The 27,688-nt window shown below is 42.5% G+C and overlaps 1 protein-coding gene across 3 annotated transcripts in view; it reads right to left on the reverse strand.

The window, feature by feature from the left end:
* lrp6 (low density lipoprotein receptor-related protein 6) overlaps positions 1 to 27,688 on the reverse strand; it is a 207,266-nt gene that overhangs the window by 90,810 nt on the left and 88,768 nt on the right. For 2 of the 3 annotated variants that reach the window (XM_068050638.1, XM_068050637.1), the window contains exon 3: positions 8,488 to 8,685. The exons of the other annotated variant lie outside the window; for it this stretch is intronic. In XM_068050638.1, coding sequence (XP_067906739.1) covers positions 8,488 to 8,685 — 198 coding nt within the window. The remainder of the gene's footprint in view (positions 1 to 8,487; positions 8,686 to 27,688) is intronic. 3 annotated transcript variants of the gene reach the window in all.

The raw sequence follows: 27,688 nt of genomic DNA on the forward strand, positions 1-27,688 counted from the left end.
TCAAATATGGTAAAAGGTAACAGTACGCAAAAACAGACATTTTGTAAAATGCTATTCGTGGATGACCAAAGATGATTTTTGGATCACGATAATACCAAAAAAGATGCAATTTTATGGAGCCATGATTGCTGCAGTATAATTGCTAAATGCAGCCACAAGTAAGAATATATCTTCCCTTTGAGTCGGTTTTAAACAAGATAGGACTGTAAAAATAAACTAACGATTAAGTTTTAGAATATATACTCCGTATTGAGCATTCATCTGATTCAGTACACGCTTTTTAGGTTGTCATGTTCTACATAAGAATCAGCCACTATTTCTGATGGCAAAGCTAACCCTATTATCTGTACAATTTTCAATTGGTCTTCCTTCCCTCTCCCCCCACCCCCCCCCTCTCTCCTCCCAAATGAAGAAAAAGCCCTGCAGTCTGGAAGTGTCTGAAAACATTTCATAAGTAAAGCTCTCTGCCTCAGATGTAGATATTGCAATCAAGAAATTATCTTCATACTAGTTGCATCATACTTTGGTGGTTTTTATTATCCAATGCTATTCTCTTGTTTTTATCTTGCGTTTCTTCCTCTATTAGTCGTCTTCTCCCACTATATTCTCCATCCTTTTACTCAGTTTATATTTTGCATTCTTCTTCCCGTTTTCCATCCAAATGAATGGCTCACACACATAGTTAGTCTGTATGCAATTGGTTGTTTCTATGTTTCTAGCCCAATGCTTAATTTTGCAGGGAGGGGTGGGATTATATAAGGCAAGCATATAATTAAATCTGAGTGATCAGTGACCCCCCACCCGTTATTAAAAAAAACAGCCGAACGGCATCCACATAAAATGTAAACAGTTTTAGAAGCCAGAACTCACATTAACTAATTCATGGGAACCTAGGTTCAGGTGAAGGGCATTCAGCCCTCAAAGCTGTTCTAATTACGGCTGATCTGCATTGCAATTCTATTTACCTGCCCTTGCTTCAAGTTTCTCGATACCCCTACCCAACAAATATCTATGACACATTCTTGAAAATTTCAACTGACCCAACATCCACAGACATTTGAGCAGCAAATTCCAAATTTCCTTTGCATGAAAAAGTGCTTTGCGATTTCACTCCGAAATGACCTAGCTCCAATTCTAAGATTGTGCCCTCTTGTTCTGGATTCCTCCACTAAAAAATAGTTTCTTTCCATCTATCCTATTGAATCTCTATCATTTTAAATACCTCCAAAAAAATAAATCACCCATTAACCCTTCTAAACTCAAGGGAATGCAAAAGGAATGAAACCAGATGGACCACTCAGCATCGACCTAGACACCAGAAACAACAACGGCAAACCCAACCCTGCAAAGTCCTCCTTAGGAACATCTGGGGGCTTGTGCCAAAGTTGGAAGAGCGGGAGAGCTGTCCCACAGACGAGTCAAGCACCAGCCTGACATAGTCATACTCATGGAATCATACCTTACAGATAATGTCCCAGACACCACCATCACCATCCCTGGGTACATCCTGTCCCACTAGCAAAACAGACCCACCAAAGGTGGCGGGACAGTGGTATACAGTAGGGAGCGAGTTGCCCGGTGAGTCCTCAGCCCCCACTCCGGACCCCATGAAGACTCATGGCATCAGGTCAAACATAGGCAAGGAAACCTCCTGTTGATTACCACTGACCGCCCTTCCTCAGCTGATGAATCAGTACTCTTCCATGTTGAACACCAACTGGAAGAAACAATGAGGGTAGCAAAGGCACAAAATGTACTCTGGGTGGGGACTTCAATGTCTGTCATCAAGTGTGGCTCAGTAGCACCACTACTGACCAAGCTGGCCGCATCCTAAAGGATGTAACTGCTAGACTGGGTCTGCAGCAGGTGGTGAGGGAACCAACAAGAGGGAAAAATATGCTTGACTGGGTCTGCTGCAGGTGGTGAGGGAACCGACAAGAGGGAAAAACCATGCTTGACCTCGTCCTCACCAATCTACCTGTTGACAATGCATCTGTCCATGACAGTATTGGTAGGAGAAGCCACCGCACAATCCTTCTGGAGACAAAGTCTCATCTTCACATTGAGGATCATGTTGTTTGGCACTACCACCATGCTAAATGGGATAGATTTTGAACAGATCTAGCAATGCAAAACTGGGCATCCATGAGGTGCTGTGGGCAGAATTGTATTCAACCACAATCTGTAACCTTATGGCCCAGCATATCCCCCACTCTACTATCACCATCAAGCCAAGAGACCAACCCTGGTTCAATAAAGTGCAGGAGGACAAGCCAGGAGCAGCACCAGGCATACCTAAAAATGAGGCATCAGCCTCGTGAAGCTACAACATAGGACTACTTGCTTGCCAAACAGCAGAAACAGTGTGCGATAGGCAGGGATAAGCGATCCAACAACCAACAGATCAGATCTAAGCTCTGCAGTCCTGCCACATGCAGTCGTGAGTGGTGGTGGACTATTAAACAACTGACAGGAGGAGGAGGATCCACAAATATCCCCATCCTCAAGGATGGGGGAGCCCAGCACATCAGTGTAAAAGACAAGGCCGAAGCATTTGCATCCATCTTCAGCCAGAATTGCCAAATGGTTGATCCATCTCAGCCTCTTGAAGTCCCCAGCATCACTCCATGTGATAGAGAAATGACTGAAGGCACTGGATACTGCAAAGGATTTGGGCCCTGACAACATTCTGGCAATAGTACTGAAGCCTTGCACTCCAGAACTAGCCGCGCCCCGAGCCAAGCTGTTCCAGTACAGCTACAACACTGGCATTGACCCAGCAATGTGGAAAATTGTCCAGGTATGTCCTGTGCACAAAATGCAGGACAAATCCAACCTGGCCAACTACCGCCCTATGAGTCTACACCCGATCAGCAGCAAAGCAATGGAAAGGGTCATTAACAGTGCTGTCAAGCGGCACAGTGGCGCAGTGGTTAGCACCGCAGCCTCACAGCTCCAGGGACCCGGGTTCGATTCTGGGTACTGCCTGTGTGGAGTTTGCAAGTTCTCCCTGTGACCGCGTGGGTTTTCGCCGGGTGCTCCAGTTTCCTCCCACAGTCAAAGACTTGCAGGTGATAGGTAAATTGGCCATTGTAAACTGCTCCTAGTGTAGGTAGGTGGTAGGGAATATGGGATTACTGTAGGGTTAGTATAAATGGGTGGTTGTTGGTCGGCACAGACTCAGTGGGCCGAAGGGCCTGTTTCAGTGCTGTATCTCTAAATAAATAAAAATAACCTGCCTCACTGACACTCAGTTTGGGTTCCACCAGGGTCACTCAGCTTCTGGCCTCATTACAGCATTGGTCCAAATAAGGACAAAAAAGAGCTCAAAAGGCGAGGTGAGAGTGACTGCCTTTGACATCAAGGCAGCATTTGACAGAGTGTGGCATCAAGGAACCCAAGCAAAAACTGCAGTTAATGGGAATCAGGGGGAAAACACTCCACTGGTTGGAGTCGTACCTAGTGCGAAGGAAGATGGTTGTGGTTGTTGGAGGTCAATCATCTCAATTCCATTCACTGTAGGAGTTCCTCAGGGTAGTGTCCGAGGCTCAACCATTTCCAGCTGCTTCATCATAAAGGTCAGAAGTGGGGATGTTCGCTGATGATTGCACAATGTTCAGCACCATTCGCGACTCCTCAGATACTAAAGCATCTCATGTCCATATATAGAAAGACCTGGACAACATCCAGGCTTGGGCTGATGTGGCAAGTAGCATTTGCGCCACAGAAGTGCCAGGTAATGACCATCTCAAATAGGAGAGAGTCCAGCCATCTCCCCTTGATGTTCAATGGCATTACCATCGCTGAATCCCCCACCATCAACATCCTGGGGTTTACCATTGACCAGAAACTGAACTGGACCAGCTACATAAATACTGTGGCTACAAGAGCAGGTCAGAAGCTGGGAATTCTGCAGTGAGTGACTCAGCGCCTGTCCCCCCCATTGCCTGTCCACCATCCATAAGGCACAAGTCAGGAGTGTGATGGAATATTCTCCACTTGCCTGGATGGATGTAGCTCCAACAACACACAAGGAGCTCAACACCATCCAAGACATAGCAACCCACTTGATTGGCACCCCATCCAACATCAACATGCACTCCCTCTACCACCGATGCGCAGTGGCAGCAGTGCATACCATCTATAAGATGCACTGCAGCAACTCACCAAGGCTCCTTTGGCAGCACCTTCCAAACCTGCGACCTCTACCACCTAGAAGGACAAGAGCAGCAGCTGCATGGCAACACCACCAACCTGCAAGTTCACCTCCAAGCCACACACCATCCTAACTTGGAACTATATCGCCGTTCTTTCACTGCCGCTGGGTCAAAATCCTGGAACTCCCTTCCTAACAGCACTGTTGGTGTACCTACACCCCAAGAACTGCAGTTGTTCAAAAAGGCAGCTCACCACCACCTTCTCAAGGGCAATTAATGCTGGCCTAGCCAGTGACGCGCACATCCCACAAACGAATAAATACAAAAAATGCTTACATGAAGGAATGTTTAAAGAGTGTTAAACTCTAAAATTATTCAAACATAGCAGTGCGTAATTTTTAAGATGTTTGAAAGCAAGACCACACTATTTTCACCTTTGACTGTAAACCAGTACAGATCTGTGTTCATACAAGTAAGTTCCACAGGTTTATTCAAATCTCAAGTTTGGATATTGAAGAGCAATGGAAATGGAAGACCATCTTCTCTGACCTACTCAGGACAAAAAAACAAAATGGCAGAAATGTGACTGCCTCAAACCATATGAAAGCATATGCACTGAATGACTTTCAGATGCCAACTAAGCACTGAAGTTAGCCACAACCATTCCATTTTGGAAATGATCGACCTCTTTTCCCTGTGGCTCCAGCCAAAGTACTCAGCTGTCATCATTATGGAAAACAAATTGTAGAATTCAAAAGCTTTCTGCCCCGATATGTTGCAAATGGGTATCTTACAAAAGTGGATTTTTTTTAAATGCCAACTAGACCAAACTCAAACTTTGACTTCAGGTTCATCACTCATTATTAAACAGGTCTACGTGGAACAATTAGGGCGAGACACATGAAGTGTCACAAGTCACTTTCACCAAATACAAAGCATTATTTTATGAGCTGAATACATCACTCGTCCACACTGAAAAAACAGGTCGCAAACAGACACCTGGTGTAAGGCTTCCAATTTGATTAATTTCAATGCCTTGTTACAACAGCACAGCTATATTTTTGTGCTCATTAAAACCATTTATCTCTTGGCATTATTTTTAAAAAATTGAAAGTCAGCATGGTGGGTAACCGGAAAGTAAACCCTTGCTTATACATACAAATAAAATAACAGCCATGTTCATATAATTAGGCTGCTTTTTGACTTACAAATTTGTAAAAAGTTATCTAAATTCGATCAGTGAATTAAATTTAGTACACATTGAAAACACCGCATAACTGGTGATAACCCTGCACTGGTAAAATTATAATAATTGTGTAAAGGATAGGAGAGGGTCAAGAGTTTCTCAAGTGTGTTCAGGAGAATTTCCTACATCAGTATGTTTCCAATCCAATGAGGAAGGAGGAATTGTTGGATCTGGTTCTGGTGAACGAAATGGGTTAAGTGAATCAAGTGTCAGTCGGGAAACATTTCGGGGACAGTGATCATAACTTCAAAATTAATACGTTAGCTATGAAAAGGGACAAGGAGCAATCCAAAATAAAGATAATTAATTGGGGGAGGGCCAGCCCCAAGTAAATTGGATTCAAAGATTGGCAGGCAAAATTGTAACTGAACAATGGACTACTTTTATAGAGGATCTAGTTCGGGTACAGTCAAGGTACATTCCACAAGCAGTAAAGGTTGGGCAAACAGATCCAGAGTTTCTTGGCTGATGAGAGAAATAGAGTGCAAGATCAACAGAAAAAGGGTACATATGACAGATATCAGCTGGATAATACAACTGAGATCCAGGCTGAATAAAGGAGGTTCAGAGTGGAAGTGAAAAAACAAATAAGAGAAACAAAGACAGAGTATGCAAAGAGACTGGCAGCTAACATAAAAGGGAATCCTACTGTACCCGAACTAGATCCTCTATAAAAGTAGCCCATAAATCCCTTTTTAGGTCTTCTACAGACATATAAATAATAAAAGGGTGGTCAAAGGAGGAGTGAGGCCGATTAGGGACCTAAAAAGGGATTTATGCATAGAGGTACTAAATGAGTACCAAGGAAGAAGATGCTGCCCAAGTTATGGTGAAAGAGGTAGTAGTTGAGACACTGGATGGGCTAAAATTTGATAAAGAGGAAGTATAAAATAGACTGGCTGCACTTAAAGTTGATACGTCACCAGGACTGATCAGATGCATCCAAGGCTAGTGAGGTAAGTAAGGGTGGAAATTGCAGATGCACTGACCATAATCCTTCAATCCTCCTTATATATAGCAGTGGTGCCAGAGGACTGGAGAATTGCAAATTTACAACCTTGTTCAAAAAAATGGTTTAAGGATAAGCCCAGCAACTACAGGCCAGTAAGTTCAACCTCAGTGGTGGGAAAGCTTTCAGAAATTATAATTCTGTACAAAATTACTGGTCACTTGGACTAATGTGGATTAACTAAGGAAAGTCAGCATGGATTTGTTTAGGGCAAATTGTGTTTAACTAACTTGCTTGAGTTTTTTTAATGAGGAAACAGAAGGGTTGATGAGGGTAATGTGATTGATGTGGTGTACATGGACTTCCAAAAGGCATTTGATAAAAAGCCACATAACAGGCTTGTCAGCAAAGTTAAAGCCCATGGATTAAGGGGACAGTAGCAGCATTGATACAAAATTGGCTGAGTGACAGGAAACAGAGTAGTTGTAAACTGTTCTTTTTCGCACTGGTGGAAGGTATATAGTGGGGTTCCCCAGGGGTCGGTGTTGGGACCCCTGCTTTTCTTGATATATATTAATGACCTAGACTTGGATGTACAGGGCACAATTTCAAAATTTGCAGATGACACAAATTTTGGCAGTATTGTGAACTGTGAGGAAGATAGTGATAAACTTCAAGAGGACAGACAGACTGGGTAGACAAGCGGCAGATGAAATTTAATGCAGAAAAGTGTGAAGTGATACACTTTGGTATGAAGAATGAGGAGAGGCAATATGAATTAAAAGGTACAATGCTAAAGTGGGTGCAGGAGCAGAGGGACCTGGGGGTATATGTGCACAAATCATTGAAGGTTTCACGGCAGGCTGAGAAAGCGGTTAATAAATGGGATCCTGAGCTTTATAAATAGGGGCACAGAGTACAAAAGGAAGGAAGTTATGAGACACCTGTATAAAACTCTGGTTCGGCCTCAACTGGAGTATTGTGTCCAGTTCTGGGCTGGCTCTCCCCCAATTAATTATTATTTTGGATTGCTCCTTGTCCCTTTTCATAGCTAACCTACTAATTTTGAAGTTATGATCACTGTCCCCTAAATGTTTCCCGACTGACACTTGATTCACTTAACCCATTTCATTCCCCAGAACCAGATCCAACAATTCCTCATTGGATTGGAAACATACTGATGTAGGAAATTCTCCTCAACACACTTGAGAAACTCTTGACCCTCTCTATCCTTTACACAATTAATATATTACCAGTGTAGGGTTCTCACCAGTTATGCGGTGTTTTCAATGCGTACTACATTTAATTCACTGAGGAAGGATGTGAAGGCATTAGAGAGGGTGCAGAAAAGATTCACAAGAATGGTCCCAGGAATGAGGAAACTTCAGTTGTGTGGATAGATTGGAAAAGCTGGGGTTGCTCTCCTTGGAGAAGAGCCAATTAAGAGGAGATTTGATAGAGGTGTGCAAAACCGAGGGGTCTGAACAGAGTAGATAGGGAGAAACTGTTCCCATTGGCGGAAGGTTCCTGCACCAGAGGACACCAATTTAAGGTGATCGTCAGAAGAAGCAACGGCAACATGAGGAAAAACTTTTTTTTTAAATGTAGCGAGTGTTTAGGATCTGAATTGCACTGCTTGAGAGCATGGTAGAGGCATATTCAATCGAGGCCTTTGAAAAAGAACTGGATAATTATCTGAAGAGAAAAAGTTTGCAGGGCTACGGGAAAAGACGGGGGAAGGGTACCTAGGTGAGTTGCTCTTGCAGACAGCCAGCACAGACACAACAGACCAAACAGTCTCCTTCCATACTACAATCATTCTATGATTCATGACTATTCAGATCTCATATTCCATTCTTAAATTCTTCCCATTGAAATTCTGTATTTCTGTATTAACGCATCTGTGCTACCAGGTTTATAGTCCTCTTTAGCATAACATGGAAAATGTTTGCTGGAAGCCCTCTTTTAAAGGAAGTAAAAGGACATGTCGTCTATTAAATGAAGTGAAGAGTTCCAACTGCTGAACTGCATACTTCAATAGATGTGTCATGATAACTCCAACTGTTCGGCCTCGATAACTACATATCCAAACAGAGAATTTGACTTCATGTTTTCCTCTTTTTGGAAACACCTACCGGAAACTTCCATCAAAGTTTGATCGGTGAATGAAGCTCAGTTTCGCATCTGCCCAGTATAATTTTTTTTCTTCATAATCCAAAGTCAGCCCATTTGGCCAGTAAATGTTATTGTCAATTAAGATTGATCGCGTTGTACCATCCATTCCAGCTCGTTCTATCTTTGGTACTTCTCCCCAATCTGTCCAATACATGTACCTAGAATTATGAAAAACACAGTTGGTTACAGCACTTTAGGATTCTGAAACAGGCTTTTACACATATGCTGAAGATTAACTGTTGGACAGGAAGTAAGCGAATTATTCAAACTCAGGATAACTGGCGAAATTAGTGACACTCCTTCACAGAAAGGATGGATTTTGGGGAATGGTTAGGGCATTTCTTGCTCATCCCCAATATTAAATAACTTTTCTTGAACAAATTAATATAAATAATTTGTCTTTTGCTAACCCATTGAATCCAACTGCTGTAATTAAACTGAAGCAGATTAATAGCTAAGGTACCCTCCATAAGTATACAGACTGAATTTTTGGGAGCCATACTACTAGTGTTAAAACAGCAATAATTTTTTCAATCATTTTTATTTATGTTTATGAAACTTAAAATTGACCACATAGTAGTCTGTGATTAGGATGATTCAGGCCCTCAGAAGTCATGAATTAGATTACTGCACATCACTTCAAGTTTATAAAAAATTCAAATGATGGGCATGAAATAATCAACAGCAAACCAAAAAAATTCAACCTGTCATCTGAACACTTCAACTCTTGGCTAAAAAGGAATATGCTCAGGAAAAGTGAATATAACTTCAAACATGATGCTTCACAGAGCTGAAGAACAGAAAAGATGCACACTATTACAAGGATGTAATAGTTTTATGAAGATGGGCAGTATCTTCCAATTAACAAATGATACTTTTTCCACATACATTCAAATAAAACAATTTATTTACAAAAGATACAGTTTAACAAATGAACTCCACTTCTGCAGCACTCCAATTTAATTTTAATAGTTTATTAGGGCGGCACAGTGGCGCAGTGGTTAGCACCGCAGCCTCACAGCTCCAGGGACCCGGGTTCAATTCTGGGTACTGCCTGTGTGGAGTTTGCAAGTTCTCCCTGTGTCTGCGTGGGTTTCCTCCGGGTGCTCCGGTTTCCTCCCACATTCCAAAGACTTGCAGGTTGTTAGGTAAATTGGCCATTATAAATTGCCCCCAGTATAGGTAGGTGGTAGGGAAATATAGGCACAGATGGGGATGTGGTAGGAATATGGAATTAGTATAGGATTAGTATAAATGGGTGGTTGATGGTCGGCACAGACTCGGTGGGCCGAAGGGCCTGTTTCAGTGCTGTATCTCTAAATAAAAAATTTTAAAAAATAAATATAGCCAGCTCCGCTGAGCACCTCATTTTCCACAAGTTAATTTATTTAGCACTCTAAGACGTTCTTATTTGTGAGGTACAGTATATAAATTCATGTTGCTGTAATAGAAGATGGCGCCTATTTCAGTATATACGGCATTTTTAAAAAAGGACTACTGAACATATTGCATTTCACTAGTTCATAATTTCCAATGCTTAAAAACACTTTAAATATAAGATTTGATTCTCAAATATACGACAAAAAGTTTTCTATCATAATGACTGCAAGCTAAAAATTCCTATCAGAACCATGACAGAACATATATCCTTCATTTTGCTAAGTTCTTTACAGTCAACTTTTGGAATTTAAAAAAAATCAGATTACTACTTGGCAGGACTGCTAAACAGAATCTCACAGAACTTAAACTAGCATGTACAGTTGATACTATATTTAGAATTTTATGACTATCACTGTTAATGATATTCCAGTTCCCAAAGTCTACTGTCCTGACAATAGCACCTCAATTATACAATTTTCAGCAAGACATTTCTCATCACAGCAGTTCAGATTCTGCTGCAGGATATCAGGCAAAGGAGGGAGAGTGCCGCCACTTTCCAGCGTAAACAGCCTTATGTTAAAGGCACGATATAATTGATAGCCATTGCTGTTGTTGATTGACCGAGACAGCAAAGCAGGCTTTTAACAGCAGGAATTGGACAGCAAGCCAAGCTTTTGACTAACAAGTGGCAGGTAATGTGTGTGCCACGTAATGACCATCTGGAATAACGGAACATCCAGCCATCTCGCTTTGATCTTCACTGGCAAAAAGGAGAAGGGAGAAAAGGAAAGGCAATGAGGGAAGTGAAGGTATGTCTAAAGTGGACACAGAGAGTGAGCAGGTGGAAGAGATTGAAGGGGAGCAATGGAAGCATTGTGGAGGACACACAGGAGCATTGACAAGACGTGTGGGAGTGCAGGAATAGACATCAGGCAATGAAGCTGGAACTGTGGTCTCGTAATCAAAATTATAAGGATGGTAAGACAATTATCCCAAAAAAAGGTGAAGATTTGAGCATATTATCTAGGCTGACCCTTTACCGCAGTACTGAGGAAGTGCTGTATTGGTGGGAGTACTGTCTTTCGGATGAACTGTTAAACTAAGGGCCCCATCTGTCGGACTGCTTAGGTGGATATTAAAAAACACATAACAGTTCTCAAAGAGCTGAAAGTTCTCTTGATATCCTGGCTAACATTCTCAGATCAACCAAGATCACCAAAAGCACATGAACTGGCCATTTATCCATTTGCTGCTTGTAAGACCTTACTCTTTGACATCATGAAGCCATGATAAGATGCTATAAGAATGCAAGTTCTTTTTTTTCCTGAAGTCTCCCTTTTGCAGTCAGAAGTATTACTTTGTTTGCGCTCCCACTGCCTATTTCAATAAAAATCAATCTAGAAAGACTTATTCTGGCAGTATCTGTGAACCAAGAAACAGAGTTAATGTTTCAGGTCAGACAAAAAGATCATTGGCCTGAAGCGTTAACTTTGTTTCTCTCTCCATAGATGCTGCCAGACCTGCTGAGTATTGCCAGCATTTTCTGTTTTTATTTCCAAATTCCAGTATCTGCAGTATTTTGCTTCAATACTTATTCTAATATTATTTTATTAGTGGTTTTTTTTATTCAAACCAGAAATTTGGCTTTAGCTAAAGTGAATTAGTAGAACAGAGTGATATTACCAGAGTTTTTAAAAAAACTACATTTTATGGGTTTGTTCCAGCAATTAGGGAACAACTCCAAATGATTAGAAGGACAATACTTGGCTCTTTAAGTGGCCAAAGGTGCATTCAGTTGTGTTTCTTTTTTAAAAAATCAACACAATATTCTAAAACTTGCAAGAAAAATTTGAAACAGGATGAATCATTTAAAATCAGAATTCATGGAAATCAGGAACCATGCACAAAAATGCTTTAATGCCAAGCCAGTGAAATTTCATACTGTGCTACTCTTAATTGACCACCTCAAATTTTTCCATTGTTTCCACCATCATTGACAGACTATGCGGGCAGGTGGTGACATAGTAGCAATGTCACTAGACTAGTAACCCAGAACCCCAAGCTAATGCTCCAGGGACATGGGTTTCAATCCTACCACGGCAGCTGGTGGAATCTGAATTCAATTAATAAAAATCTGGAATTAAAAAGCTAGGCTAGTGGTGATCATGAAACCATTGCTGATTATTGCAAAAACACATCTGGTTCACGAATGTCCTTTGGGGAAGGAAATCTGCCATCCTTACCTGGTCTGGCCTCTAGGTGAGTTCAGACTCACAGCAATGTGGTTGACTCTGAAATGCCCTCTCCAATGGCCTAGCAAGTCATTCAGTTGTATCAAACTGCTACAAAGTCTGAAAAGCACTGAAAGCGGGTGGACCACCCAGCATCGACCAAGGCACCAGAAACGATAATGGCAAACCCAGCCTTGTCAACACTGCAAAATCCTCCTTACTAACATCTGGGGGCTTCTGCCAAAGTTGGAAGAGCCGTCCCACAGACTAGTCAAGCAACAGCCTAACATAGTCATGCGCACAGAATCATATCTTACAGACAATGTGCCAGACGCCGCCATCACAATCCCCGGATGTGTCCTGACCCACCGGCAGGACAGACCCAGTGGAGGTGCCGGCACAGTGGTATACAGTCGGGAGGGAGTTGCCCTGGGAGTCCTCAACATCAACTCCAGATCCGATGAAGTCTCATGGACTCAGGCCAAACATGGGCAAGGAAACCTTCTGCTGATTACAACCTACCACCTCCCCTCAGTACTCCTCCAGGTTGAACACCACATGGAGGAAGCAATGGGGGTGGCAAGGGCATAGAATGTATTCTCTGATTGGGACTTCAATGTTCATCAAAAGTGGCTTGGTAGCACAACTACTGACAGAGCTAACGAGTCCTAAAGGATAATGCTGTTAGACTGAGTCTGCGGCAGGTGGTTAGGGAACGAACAAGGTGAAAAAACATTGTGTTGTGTGGCATTACCACCGCGCTAAATGGGATAGATTTTGAACAGATCTAGCAACTCAAAACTGGGCATCCATGAGGTGCTGTGGGCCATCAGCAGCAGCGGAATTGTATTCAACCACAACCTGTAACCTCATGGTCTGGCATATCCCCCACTCTACCGTTACCATCAATCTGGGGCCCAACCCTGGTTCAAAGAACAGTGCAGGAGGGAATGCCAGGAGCAGCACCAGGCATACCTGAAAATGAGTTGTCAGCCTGGTGAAGCTACCACACAGGACTACTTGCATGCCAAACAGCAGAAGCTGCGTGCAATAGACAGGGCTAAGTGATCCCACAAGCAACGGATCAGATCCGAGCTCTGCAGTCCAGCCACATCCAGTCGTGAATCGTGGTGGACAATAAAACAACTGACAGGAGGAGGAGGCTCTACAAATATCCCCATCCTCAATGCTGGGGGAGCACAGCACATCAGTGCAAAAGACAAGCCTAAAGCGTTTGCATCCATCTTCAGCCAGACGTGCTGAGTGGATGATCCATCTCGGTCCCCTCCTGAGGTCCCCAGCATCACAGATGTCGGTCTTCAGCCAATCCGATTCACCACATGTGATATCAAAAAACGACTGAAGGCACTGGGCCCGGACAACATTCCGGCAATAGTACTGAAGACCTGTGCTCCAGAACAAGCCGCACCCCTCGCTAAGCTGTTCCAGTACAGCTACAACACTGGCATCTACCCAGCAATGTGGAAAATTGCCCAGGTATGTCCTGTACACAAAAAGTAGGACAAATCCAACCCGGTCAATTACCACCCTATCAGTCTACTCCCGATCATCAGCAAAGTGACGGAAGGGGTCATTGACAGTGCTATCAAGCGGCACTTGCTCAGTAACAACCTGGTCACTGACGCTCATGTTTGGGTTCCGCCAGGGTCACTCAGCTCCTGACCTTATTACAGCCTTGGTTCAAATATGGACAAAAGAGCTGAACTCAAGAGGTGAGGTGAGAGTGACTGCCCTTGACATCAAGGCAGCATTTGACTGAGTGTGGCATCAAGGAGCCCGAGCAAAGCTGGAGTCAATGAGAATCAGGGGGATAACACTCCGTTGGTTGGAGTCATACCCAGCACAAAGGTTGTGGTTGTTGGAGGTCAATCATCTCAGTCCCAGGACATCACTGATGAAATCCTCAGGGTAGTGTCCTAGGCTCAACCATCTTCAGCTGCTTCATCAATGACCTTCCCTCCATCAGAAGGTCAGAAGTGGGGATGTTCGCTGATGATTGACCAACGTTCAGCACCATTTGCGACTCCTCAAATACTGAAGCAGCCCATGTCCATATGCAACAAGACCTGGAAAACATCCAGGCTTGGGCTGGTAAGTGGCAGTAACATTTGCGCTACAGAAGTGCCAGGCAATAACCATCTCAAATGAGAGAGAATCTAACCATCTTCCCTTGATGTTCAATGGCATTACCATCACTGAATTCCCCACCAACATCCTGGGGGTTTCCAGTGACCAAAAACTAAAGTGGACCAGCCACATAAATACCGTGGCTACAAGAACAGGTCAGAGGCTGGGAATTCTGCAGCGGGTAACTCACCTCCTGTCTCCCCAATGCCGGTGCACCATCTACAAGGCATATACAAACATATATGAACTAGGAGTAGGAGTAGGCCACTCGGCCCTTCAAGCCTGCTCTGCCATTCAATAAGTACATGGTTGAACTGATTACACCACATTTCCACCTGCCCCTAACAACCTTCCACCCCCTTGCTTATCAAGAATCTATGTACCTCTGCTTTAAAAATATTCAAAGACTCCGCCACGACTGCCTTTTGAGGAACAGAATTCCAAAGACTCATGACCATTTGAGAGAAAAATTTTCTCCTTATCTCTGTCTTAAATGGACAACCCCTTATTTTTAAACTGTGACCCTTAGTTCTAGATTCTCCCACAAGGGAGAACATCCTTTCCACATCCACCCTGTCAAGAACCCTCAGAATCTTATATGTTTCAATCAAGTCACCTCTTACTCTTCTAAATTCCAGCAGATACAAACCTAGACTGTCCAACCTTTCTGCCTGCCCATTCCAGGTATTAGTCTAGTAAATCTTCGCTGTACTGCCTCTAATGTATTTACATCCTTCCTTAAATAAGGCGACCAGTGCTGTACACAGTACTCCAGATGTGATCTCACCAATGCCCTGTATAGCTGAAGCATATCCTCCCTACTTTTGTATTCAATTCCCCTCGCGATAAACGGAAACATTCTATTAGCTTTCCTAATTATGTACTACACACTAACCTTTTGTGATTCATGCACTAGGACACCCAGATCCCTCTGCATCTCAGAGCTCTGCAATCTCTCACCATTTAGATAATATGCTTCTTTTTTATTCTTACTGCCAAAGTGGACAATTTCCCACATTATACTCCATTTGCCAGGTCTTTGCCCACTCACGTAACCTATCTATATCCCTTTGTAGCCTCCTTATGCCCTCTTCACAAGTTACTTTCCCACCTCCCTGTGTCTGCGTGGGTTTCCTCCGGGTGCTCCGGTTTCCTCCCACATGCCAAAGACTTGCGGGTTGATAGGTAAATTGGCCATTATAAATTGTTCCTAGTACAGGTAGGTGGTAGGGAAATATAAGGACAGGTGGGGATGTGGTAGGAATATGGAATTAGTGTAGGATTAGTATATAAATGGGTGGTTGATGGTCGGCACAGACTCGGTGGGCCGAAGGGCCTGTTTCAGTGCTGTATCTCTAAACTAAACTAAACTATCTTTGTGTCATCAGCAAATTTAGCAACCATACCTTTGGTTCCTTCATCCAAGTCATTTATATAAATTGTAAAAGGTTGAGGCTCCAGCACCTAAGGCACGCCATTCGTTACATCTTGCCAACCAGAAAATGATCCACTTATGCCTACTCTGTTTCCTGTTAGCTAGCCAATCTTGTATCCATTCAAATATGTTACCTCCTACACCATGAGCTTTTATTTTCTGCAATAACCTTTGATATGGCACCTTATCAAATGCCTTCTGGAAATCTAAGTACATTACATCCACTGGATCCCCATTATCCACAGCACATGTAACTCCCTCAAAGGACTCCAATAAATTGCTTAAACGTGATTTCCCTTTCACAAAACCATGTTGACTCTGCCTGATTACCTTGAATTTTTCTAAGTGCCCTGCTATAACGTCTTTAATAATAGCTTCTAACATATCCCCTAAGACAGATGTTAAAATAACTGTAGTTTCCTGCTTTCTGTCTCCCTCCCTTTTTGTATAAAGGAGATACATTTGCTATTTTCCAATCTAAAAGAATCTTCCCCAAATCTAGGGTATTTTGGAAAATTAAAACTAACGCATGAACTATCTCACTCGCCACTTCTTTTAACACCCTGGGATGAAGTCCATCAGGACCTGGGGTCTTGTCAGCCCGCAGCTCCAACAGTTTGTTCAGTACCACTTCCCTGATGATTGTAATTTTCTTCAGTTCCTTCCTCCCTTCCAGTTCCTGACTGACACCTAATACTGCGGTTACTTGTATCCTCAATAGTGAAGACCGATGCAAACTATCTGTTCAATTCATCTGCCATCTCCTTATTATCCATTATTAATTCCCCAGACTCACTTTCTATAGGACCAATGCTCACTTTGTTAACTCTTTTCCTTTTTAAATATCTATAGAAACTCTTACTATCTGTCTATATATTTCTCGCTAGCTTTCTTTCATACTCTAATTTTACCTTTCTTATCAATCTTTTTGTCATTCTCTGCTGTTTTTTGTAGTCTGTCAAATCTTCCGACCTGCCTCTCATCTTTGCGCAAATTATAGGCTTTTTCTTTAAGTTTGATACTATCTTTAACCGTTATAGTTAACCACAGATGGCACAAGTCAGGAGTGTGATAGAATACTCTTCACTTGCCTGGATGAGTTCAGCTCCAACAACACTCAAACAGCTCGACACCATCCAGGACATAGCTGCCGTCTTGACTGGCACCCCATCCTGCACCTTCAACATTCACTCCCTCCACCATCAACGCACAGTGGTAGCAGTGTGGACCATCTATAAGATTCCCTGCAGCAATTCACTGAGGCTCCTTCGACAGCACCTTCCAATATCGTGACCTCTACCACCTAGAAAGGACAAGGGCGGCAGATGCATGGGAACACCACCACCTGCAAGATCCCCCCCAAGCCACACACCATCCTGACTTGGAACTATATCGCCATTCCTTCACGGTCACTGGGTCAAAATCCTGGAACTGCCTCCCTAAGAGCACTGTTGGTGTACCTACACCCCAAGGACTGCAGCTCACCACCACCTTCTCACGGGTAATCAGGGATGGGCAATAAATGCTTGTCTAGTCAGCAATGCCCCCATCCCCCAAATGAATAATAAAACTTTTGCCCCAATATTTCAGTTAAAAGACTCCCCCCCCTAGTTACAAAAGGTAAAAAGAAAACTAACACGGAAAACCTGGAATAAAAATAGAAAATGTTAATAACAAACAACAGGTCAGTCAATATCGCTGAAGAGTAAAGGCAGGTTCGTGTGTTGATGCAGATTCTTCGGCAAAAATGCAACAAGCAAATAAATGAGGCTATTTATAGAGCTGGGCAAAACGAAAGGGCAGGGTGACCAGGTAAAATTTGAGTCAGAAATGCCGACTCCCTGCAACAAAGAGTTAATGAGTTTAATAGTCTGTAAACATTTAGAACAAAACTGAAAAGTGAAAAATTGCTAGATAATTTTGTACTGCTATACCAAGATCATACAAATTTGGCAGTGAAAAGGTACTAAAACAAAAAGAGTGAAAACAGGTTCTGAGGAAGGATCCACAGCCAAATCATTAACTTTCTTCACATATGCCACCTGACTGGAGTGCTTCCAGGATTTTCTATCTTTGTTTCAAGCATCTACAAAAAATGTCAAACTTTTCACAATAACCAATTAAGGCAGTGAAAATGCAAGGGGAAAAAGATATAGGGAAAGCTTCAAAATGCAAGAGACTAAAGAGAAAACAGGAGACAGAATTCATTGGGTAGAAATTCACCTCGAGTGGTAGTGCATAACAGGCCATCTCTTTTCAGCTGCTAGTTATACGGCCCACCTGATAATCAGTTCCATTGGACTCACTGCAGTACCGTCCAAGGCGATTTGCTACCCTTAAGTTTCTGAAATCAATTTTCATACTAGATGGTTGCCAAGTGCCAAGGAAAAAGATAAAATACTATTAGTGAACTCTGCAATCAGCTTGGTTGAAACACTGCAGTAGGCCAAGAACAGAAAGTTAGGACTGGATTTTTTGGCGATGACGGGGCTCCTGGTACCTTGGCCTTTGAGTCCCCCAGTGCTACCTTCTGTTGTTCAGGCGTAAGTGAGGCGGGGTCGCCAGGGCCAGTCCAGGAGGTCCCAGTGAGGGAGAGGTGGGTGTGAAATCCAGGGGAGGGGGGTGTCCATGGAGGTAGAGGTTTTGTTGACAGGGGTCCTCAGTGAGCCACAGATTTCGCATGGAGGGGGGACCTCCAACCGACCACCCCCCCCATCCCCCAAGCCCACAGGGCAGGTGCCTTGTATTACTGGGCCTTATGGACTGGGACTCTATCACTTAAGGGCCTCAATTGGCCTCTGGATGGGAAGGCCGTCATCGGCCTATCCCGCCCCCAGCAAAATCGCTAGGCAACGAGGTGGTGACGGGCCCTCCACCCCCGGCCATGATTCTATGGGCCTCCCGTCTCCACCCCTGCCTCATGGGTCCATAAAATACAGCTCTTAGAGTGGGAGGGAGAGTTGAAGTGGTGAGCCAGAGAGGTCAGGATTGAACTCAAAAACAGAAGGGGTAAGTTTGCTGAAGCGGTCACCCTCCTTTTTCCAAAAGCGAAATACTGCAGATGCTGGAAATCAAATAAAAACAGAAAATACTGGAATTCTCAGGTGGTCAGGTAGCATCTGTGGAGAGAGAAAGAGTGAACGCTTCAGATCAATGATAAAAGGTCACTGACCTGAAACGTTAACTCGGTTTCTCTCACCCTCCTTTTTGTTCAGTCCTTTAGAGGAGCTCGTTTATCCTATTTCTAGTTTGGTCAAATGCAGAATGCAAAACATTACCCCCACCTTCTCCCTTTACAAATGCTGACAGATTTGTTGTCTATTTCCAGCACTTCCTGTTTTTATTTTGAAAAGGCACAACCTTACGGTTGTACTGCTGACAGTTCAGATGGGCACATTATTAAAAATTGGGATGCCTCTGACTATTTAATGAAATCCTCGTAATGACTGCTCCGACTTTATTGGTATACTGTACAGAAAATTGCAGGTTTCACCTCAAAGACATCAGCCAAGGTTCTCACTTCTAATCACAAACTAGCACCTCTTTTTGGAGAAGCAAGCCTTCAGCTTAGTGGTGGGATTCATCCTGCTCCTATTAGACCAGAGCTCCTGCTGAATTGCAAGCAACATGCAGCAGGATACTTCAGTCCTGAGAGAGTATGCATTGTGGAAGCCCATCAAACCCTAGCAGTGTAAAGGACTAACCATCCCAGTTGGCTGGTATAAAGGAGCATTCACGCCTGCCAGACTGTTAAGCAGCCTACGAGTCCTTCCACTGCTTCACACTATTCTCCAAGAGAAGAGTTTGGAAACAAGCAAAGCAACAACAAACTCTTTCTGAGTATTTGAGAACCATGGCGAGAACAGTTTCAAGCTCAGTTGTGTTGCTTCCCACAGTGAAAAATCCTACTTGCCATCAAGGTTCAACCATGAATAGTGATCACGAGTGAGATACTGCCTTCGCAACCACACCTGACAGCAAGGATTCAATACCACAGGACAGGAGACAAGAAAATTGTCAGAGTAAGAAGAATGAGGGATTTGTTTTCCACCTAATGGCCAATTTCTTGTTAGGAAGGGAAAAATTTGCCCAACATTCCTTCACTGTATTGGTCAGTGATCTAAATTGAAAAGTGCAAGTGTGAACATTGGATGGCAACCAGAACCAGTTTGGATGTCAAAGCTCACCTGTACAGGTCTGTATGGAGAAAGGTCTCAAATGAAGTCATAGAGAGCTTCTTAAATGCTATCCCAGTATGACTGACCTTTGGGAGAGGAGTTGTAATGGGAGGAAACTGCACAGACAGGAACTTATTTTTATTTATTTATTTTGAGATACAGCACTGAAACAGGCCCTTCAGCCCACCGAGTCTGTGCCGATTATCAACCACCCATTTATACTAATCCTACATTAATCCCATTTTCCTCCCCCATCCCCATCTTCCCTCAATTCCCCTACCACCTACCTATACTAGGGGCAATTTATAATGGCCAATTTACCTATCAACCTACAAGTCTTTGGCTGTGGGAGGAAACCAGAACACCCGGCGAAAACCCACGCGGTCACAGGGAGAACTTGCAAACTCCGCACAGGCAGCACCCAGGTCACTGAAGCTGTGAGGCTGCGGTGCTAACCACTGCGCCAACTTATTTTGATTAAAACAAAGAGAAAGTACTCTTCTGAAATCACCAGGAAAGGATGACATATTATAAATGCTGTGGCTCCTCGAGCAGGTCAGAGACCTCAAGTATTCTGCAGCAAGTGGCTCCCCGCCCAATTCCCTAAAGCCTCTACCATCTATAAAGGGACAAGACAAGAGCCAAGTTCTCCACTTGCATGGATGAGTGCAGCTGCAACAACACTCTAGAAGCTTAACATCTTCCAAGACAAAGCAATCCATTTGATTGGCAGTCCATTCACCACCGTTAACATCCATTCCCTCCATCAACACGACGTGGCTGCACTGCAGCAACTCGACAAGATTTCTTCAAAAGTGCCTCTCAAACCATGGCCTTGATCACTTAGTGGGAGAATTGGAATACCATCACCTCCAAGTTTCCCCCCATCCCATACTATCCAGACTTCAACATTTACTACCGTTCCAACATGGTCGCTGGGTCAAAGTCCTGTAGCTCCCTACCTAACAGCATTGTGGGTGTACCTACGCCACATGGAAAATTACAGTTCAAGAAAGCAGCTCACCACCACCTTCTCAAGGGTGAACAAAAATGGGCAAGAATTCGGCCTTGCGAGTGACATTCCCATCCCCTGAACTAATATTTTTGAAAGCTTTGTATTTGACTTTTTAGGTGCCTCAGTGCATTAAAGCAGCATTTTAATTTTCATCCAGTCCCAGCCAAGTTTGTTTTCAATGACTGACATTTTCCTTTTTTAAAAAGAGAGGCAACACTATGATGCAATAAAGCAGAACAACATAGGAACAGGAAGGAGGAGGCCACTTAGTCACTCGAGTCTGTTCTGCCATTCAATGAGATGATGGCTGATCTCTGACCTAGCTCCATTTGTCCAATATCCCTTAATAGCTTTGGTTAACAAAAATCCATCAATCTCAGATGTAAGATTAACAATTGACTCTATTAACAATTAACAGCATTAACTGCCATTTACAGAAGAGAGTTCCAAATTTTTACCACTCTGCATGTAAGAGTGCTTCCTAACTTCACTCCTGAAAAATCTAGCTCCGATTTTTAGGCTACGGCCCTTGGTCCTAGCCTCCCCAACCACTGGAAATTCTTTCTCTCTATCTACCTATCTGTTCCCCTTACTATCTTGAAAAATTCATTCAAATTACCCCTTAAACTTCAAAATTCCAGCGAATACAACTCTAGTTTGTAATCGCGCCTCATAATTTAACCCTTTCATTTATTATTCTGGTAAACCTAAGCTGCAATCTCTCCAAGGCTACTGTGCCCTTGTTAAGGTGTGGTGTCCAGACTGATGACAGTACTCCAGATGTGGGCTAACCAGGGACTTTGCAATAGCTGCAGCATAACTTCTGCGCCCTTGCATTCTATTCACCTTTTTGATCATTTTCAATGATCTATGTGGACCGCCACTGTTTTTAACTCATCATTTAGGAAGGACTCTTTTTTAGGTCCAAAGTGGATGGCCTCACATCTACATACACTGAAATCCATTTGTCACAATTTTGCCCATTCACTTAATATATTAGTATCTTACTGTAATTTTGTGTTTCGTTTATACTGCTCACAATTCCACCTATATCTTTGCGTCATCCACAAACTTGAATATGTGACTATCTCATCATCATAACTCAATTAGTAGTGCTTTTCCAACAGGCTTTTCTACAATACTGGAAACAAAAAGATAATGAGAAAAGTTAAGTAGGTTGGACAAAAGACTTTCAGGTAACAGAAGAATAGCAAAAACTTTATAAACACATGAAAAGAAAGGACAATGATGACGATTAAAGATGAAAAGAAAATCTTGGAAGGAGTAGTGGAAATACTAAGTTAGGACTTTGTTTTGATTAGTCACAAGGTTGTGGGTTCAAGTCCCACTCCAGGACTTGAGCACAAAAATCAAGACACTCCAGTGCAGTACTAAGAGCACTGCACTGCTGGAGGTGCTGCCTTTCGGATGAGACCTTAAAACAAGGTCCCTCCTTCCCTTTTAGGTGGACGTAAAAGATCCCATGGCAATATTTCAAAGAAGAGCAGGAGAGGTATCCTGGTCAATGTTCATCCCTCAATCAATATCACCAGCAGAAATTATCTGGTGATTATCGCATTGCTGTTTATGGGAGTTTGCTGTGTACAAATTGGTTGCCTCGTTTTTTTACATAACAGCAACTACACTTCAAAAGGCACTTAATTGCCTGTAAAGCACGTTGGGACATCCGGTGATCGTGAAAGGCGCTAAAGCAATGCGAGTCTTTCTTCCTTTATTAGGCAGACAGCTTTCAGAGAGCTGGCACAAGCATCTTGAACCTAATAGCTTCTTTCTGTGGTGTATAATTCTAGCATTTTAGAGCACATCCTCATTTCAGTAATTTTTCCATTGCAGGGCATTTGTAAAGTAGTCATTCAGGTTATTCAGTAGAAACAGATGCCAACCACATGAAAATGATTTTGAACAAACATTACAAGGAACGTAAGAAAACATTATTTTCTCCTCCTCTCAGATTCCTCATGAAAAAGGGGGAGAAAACCACCCCCCACCACCCAACAATCTGAATTTACTGGATAAGATACTCCTCAATATCCAACTTATAAAAATAATTTCATCATTTCAATTAAAAGGATGTTCCAGCCCAGAGGCTTTTCCATTTACCCAGTCACTGCAATTAATCACTTTGGCAAGAATGTTACCAGACTTTGATAGTTCCCAGATGATACTGCTAATAGATTATTATTTCTCCTCACTCAAATGTTCAAGGAGAGCAGAAATACCAGAGTAGGAGAACTCTTAAATTCTAAAGATTGGATTTTTTTCCCCTATAGAAACAAAGCTTTAGTCATCCTGCAATCTTTGCTTAGAGATTTTTATTTTGCAAAAACAAAACATACATTTGATTTATTGCAGTCAGTAATTAGTCAAAAACAAGGTTTACTCATACAGCTGCACCAAAAATTCGCTCTTCGGTTAGCCTGAACGTGCATGTTCAATAAGCACAACATGTTCACTTTTCATAATACTACTGTTTCATTCTTTTAGCAGAAAAAAAACATGGTCAGGATTCTGTCCTAAAGGAAACTGTGACAAGATGTAACTCTGTTTACATGAATTCTTTCTTCAGTTGCATAAATTAAGAAATTCCAAAAGGTAGGGAATGTGGCAGCTAAACCTCACCAGTACGTTGTGATGTCAATTAAATCAGCAAAAACTTTGAGGCATTCTGGAGTCTCAGCAACACTCAGTATGAATGACAAGCTGTCACCTTTGGGAAGGCATTGCAAGCTCTGCTGCTGTACACTGGAAACACAAATCGACATGGACAGCCACAGGGGATCAGCAGCAAGAATGTGTGGGCAATTCTAAATCCAGGCTGCAATGATTAATCTGGGCAGGAATATAAGAAATATATAGTGCATAGTTTTCTGCTGCTCTACAATTTCAGTGTTATTAAAGAGAGAAGTGGGAACAAATCCATAAGACTGACAAACGTATGCTCTCGCAGTATGGAGTCACAAAGGCAAAAGTAGCCCGGTGCCCAAGGGCTTACTCACACCAGCCAAAATGTGACGTCTGCTGAACCTAAAAGGAACAGATTCCTACTATGTGCTTGACAACGACTGCCATTCAATAGTTTGAGACAGTCATCTGGGTCTCACTGGGCCTCTGTTTTGTCTGTTACATCTGATACGGACCACAGGCAGGAGAATTCCTCCCACTCCAATCAAGTTTGTACTATTTCTCAATGCAATGTTTCACAGATATCAGACATTTCATTGCTCGGACAATAGAAGAGATGATTTAATAATCGGTCATTTAAGAAAATAAAATTGTACTGATGAACTGAGAGTTACAAAGGAAGTATAATGGAATATTTAGTATTTAAATATTTTTGCTATCCATAAACATCCATGGGCACTTGTACTACACTTCTGAACAGATTAGGAAAATGTTTTTGACTAAAAGGTTAAATTTTCTGTTCTATTCCTCAAACGTTTGTTTCCTATTTCTGTAAATTTAATATCTATATTCCCATAGGATGCATAAATACTAGTATTACAGCAGTGACCACATTGCAGAAGTATTTAATTGGCTGTAAAATGCTTTGGGATACCCAGAGATCACAAAAGGTACTATATAAATGCAAATCAATCATTCTTTTACTAGAATGGCACCAGACAGGTGATGTGATTATCGCAAAGCAGTAACAAGAACTCCTGACTTTGCCAGCACCTTGGTCAAATGAATCTTAGCACAATTGACCAATTTTTCTAGATAAAAAATAAAGTGAAAAAACATGCATTTCAAAAATTACATTCTGCCATGAACTAAATTACATTGTGAAAATTTTGACCCTTTTAAAAACATGAATAATTTCATGTTCCCAACCTAATTTCAAACAATAAAAAGAATGGTGTGCAACTTTACAATAGCATTCCCTAAAACTCCGTGCATATAATATGTGAAACTGATCATTTTGAGTTTAGATTTTCTGGGTAAGGAAACAAATTGGATCTTCGGTTTCCAACATTTCAGGCTGTGTTTAGTATTTGTACTGGATTTAAGTAAACTGAACTATCTATTTGTTGAACATTACTTGAAGCTGAAATTCACATTTTAGTCAAGCATCACTGTATACTTGATGAATACGCACGCTCCTGGAATTAAACTTAATTTCAGAACTATGAAATGTTCTTAGAGGAAAGTTTGCCCTGGATGACGACAATGTGATTACATTTGTGTTAAATATGAACTTTAGGAATTAGCAGAGTGAAAAAATGGCATCCTGATTTAGCATCATGCAAATTATGATAATTTTTATTTTTATTTAGAGATACAGCACTGAAACAGGCCCTTCGGCCCACTGAGTCTGTGCCGACCAACAACCACCCATTTATACTAACCCTACAGTAATCCCATATTCCCTACCACCTACCTACATGAGGGGCAATTTACAATGGCCAATTTACCCATCAACCTGCAAGTCTTTGGCTGTGGGAGGAAACCGGAGCACCTGGCAAAAACCCACGCGGTCACAGGGAGAACTTGCAAACTCCACACAGGCAGTACCCAGATTCGAACCCGGGTCCCTAGAGCTGTGAGGCTGCAGTGCTAACCACTGCGCCGCCCATAATGATGTTTTAAGTATTGGCTGTGGAAACACATGAAGAGAGAGGATTTCAAAAGGTCAAAAGTAAAAGGAGGACAGTGCAGGTGGGTAGATGTGACAACAGATCTATCGCTGGGTCAAAAACCTGGAACTTCTTTTCTATCAGCACTGTGAGTGTACCTGCACTGGATGGACAGTGACAGTTCAAGGTGATGGCTCACTACCACCAAGGGCAATTAGGGATGGACAACAAATGCTGGCCTTTCCACTGACGCTAACATCCCTTGAAAGAAGAAGAAAAAAAAGAGCATAGAAGGAGGCTATATGGCCCATCATGATTGTGCTGGCTCTGAGGAACAGTGGTCATGCTTTGTCCCACATCCCTGCTTTATAGAAACATAGAATGAGTCGCCTAGAAGGTTCAACATTAATTGCATAAATCATGGAGTCATAACAGCGCAGGAGCCCATTCGGCCCATCAAGTCCATGCCAGCTCTCTGTAGAGCAATCCAGTCAGTCCGATTCCCCTGCTCTATCCATGTAGCCCTGCAAGTTTATTTCCCTCAAGTGTCCTTCCAATTTCCTTTTGAAATCATTCATCGCCTCTGCTTCCACTACCCTCATAGGCAGCGAGTTCCAGGTCATTGCCACTCTGCTTAAAAAAGTTCTTCCTCACATCCCTCCTGCATCTCTTACCCAAAATCTTAATTCTGTGTCCCCTAGTCCTAGTATCAGCAGCTAATGGGAGCTTTTCTTTGCCTACCTTATCTAAACCGGTCATAATCTTGTACACCTTTATCAGATCTCCCCTCCATCTCCTTTGCTGCAAGAACAATCCCAGCTTCTCCAATCTAATCTTGTAGCTAAAATCCTTCATCCCTTGAACCATTCTAGTAAATTTCCTCTTCACCCTCTCAAGGACCCTCACATCCTTGCTGAAGTGTGGTGACCAGAACTGGATGCAATACTTGCATTGCGGTCTAACCAGATCTTTATAAAAGGTTCAGAATAACGTCACTGCTTTAGTACTTAATACCTCTATTTATGAAACCCAAGATCCCATATGCTTTACTAACTAGTCTCTCAATATGTCCAGCTACCTTCAAAGATCTATGCACATGAGCCCCCGGGTTCCTCTGTCCCAGTACACCCTTTACAACTATGCCATTAAGTCTACATTGCCTCTCACTATCCCTTCTGCCAAAATGCATCACCTCACACTTATCTGTATTAAGTTCCATCTGCCACCTGTCTGCCCATTCTGCTAGCCTATTTATGTCCTGTTGCAGTTGATCGGTATCATCCTCACTATTTGCCACACCTCCAAGTTTGGTATTATTGGAATATTTTGAAATTTCACTATTCCTATATCCAAGCCATATGTATATTTCAAAAAAGCAGTGGTCCTAGCACTGACCCTTGTGGGACACCACTGGATACCATCCTCCAGTCTGAAAAACAACCCTTGACCAGGACTCGCTATTTTCCATCCTTAAGCCAATTTTTTTAACCAAGCTGATGTTGATCTTCCTATTTCATGAGCTCAATTTTGTTAAGGTGCCATATAAAAGGCAGGTTATCAAACGCTTTCTTAAAATCTATATAGATACCATTCATTGCATTCCTTCATTAAACTTTGCTGTTACGACATCAAAAGATTCAATTAGTCAAGCACAATCTGCCTTGTACAAATCCATGCTGGCTCTCTTCAATTAATTCAAGCCCCTCCAAGTGCATGTTGATTTCTTGCCTGATTATTGTTTCTGAAACCTTACCCGCCACTGATGTTAAACTGTCCGGCCTGTAATTACTAGGAATGTTCGTACCCCCTTTCTTGTATAAGGCTGTCACATTTGCCACTCTCCAATCCTCTGGCACCTCCCCCATATCTAGGAAAGATCGGAAGATTATGGCAAGCAAGCCCTTCCGCTATCTCCACCCCGCACTTCCTACAACAACCTGGGATGCAAGCCGTCTGGACCAGGCAACTTATCAACTCTAAGCATATCCAGCCTTTTCAGAATGCCCAGCCTATCCATTTTCACCCTATCCATTACCTCTATCATCTCCGTTTCTACTGGTATTTTGGCAGCATCCTCTTCCTTAGTAAACACTGATACAAAATACTCATTAAGCATTCCAGCCTTGCCCTGCACCTCTAAGCATATATCACCCTCTTTGTTCCTAATCAGTCCCACCCT

Source organism: Heterodontus francisci, chromosome 18 (genome assembly GCF_036365525.1).
Source record: "Heterodontus francisci isolate sHetFra1 chromosome 18, sHetFra1.hap1, whole genome shotgun sequence".
In the NCBI taxonomy this organism is placed as follows: Eukaryota; Metazoa; Chordata; class Chondrichthyes; order Heterodontiformes; family Heterodontidae; genus Heterodontus; species Heterodontus francisci.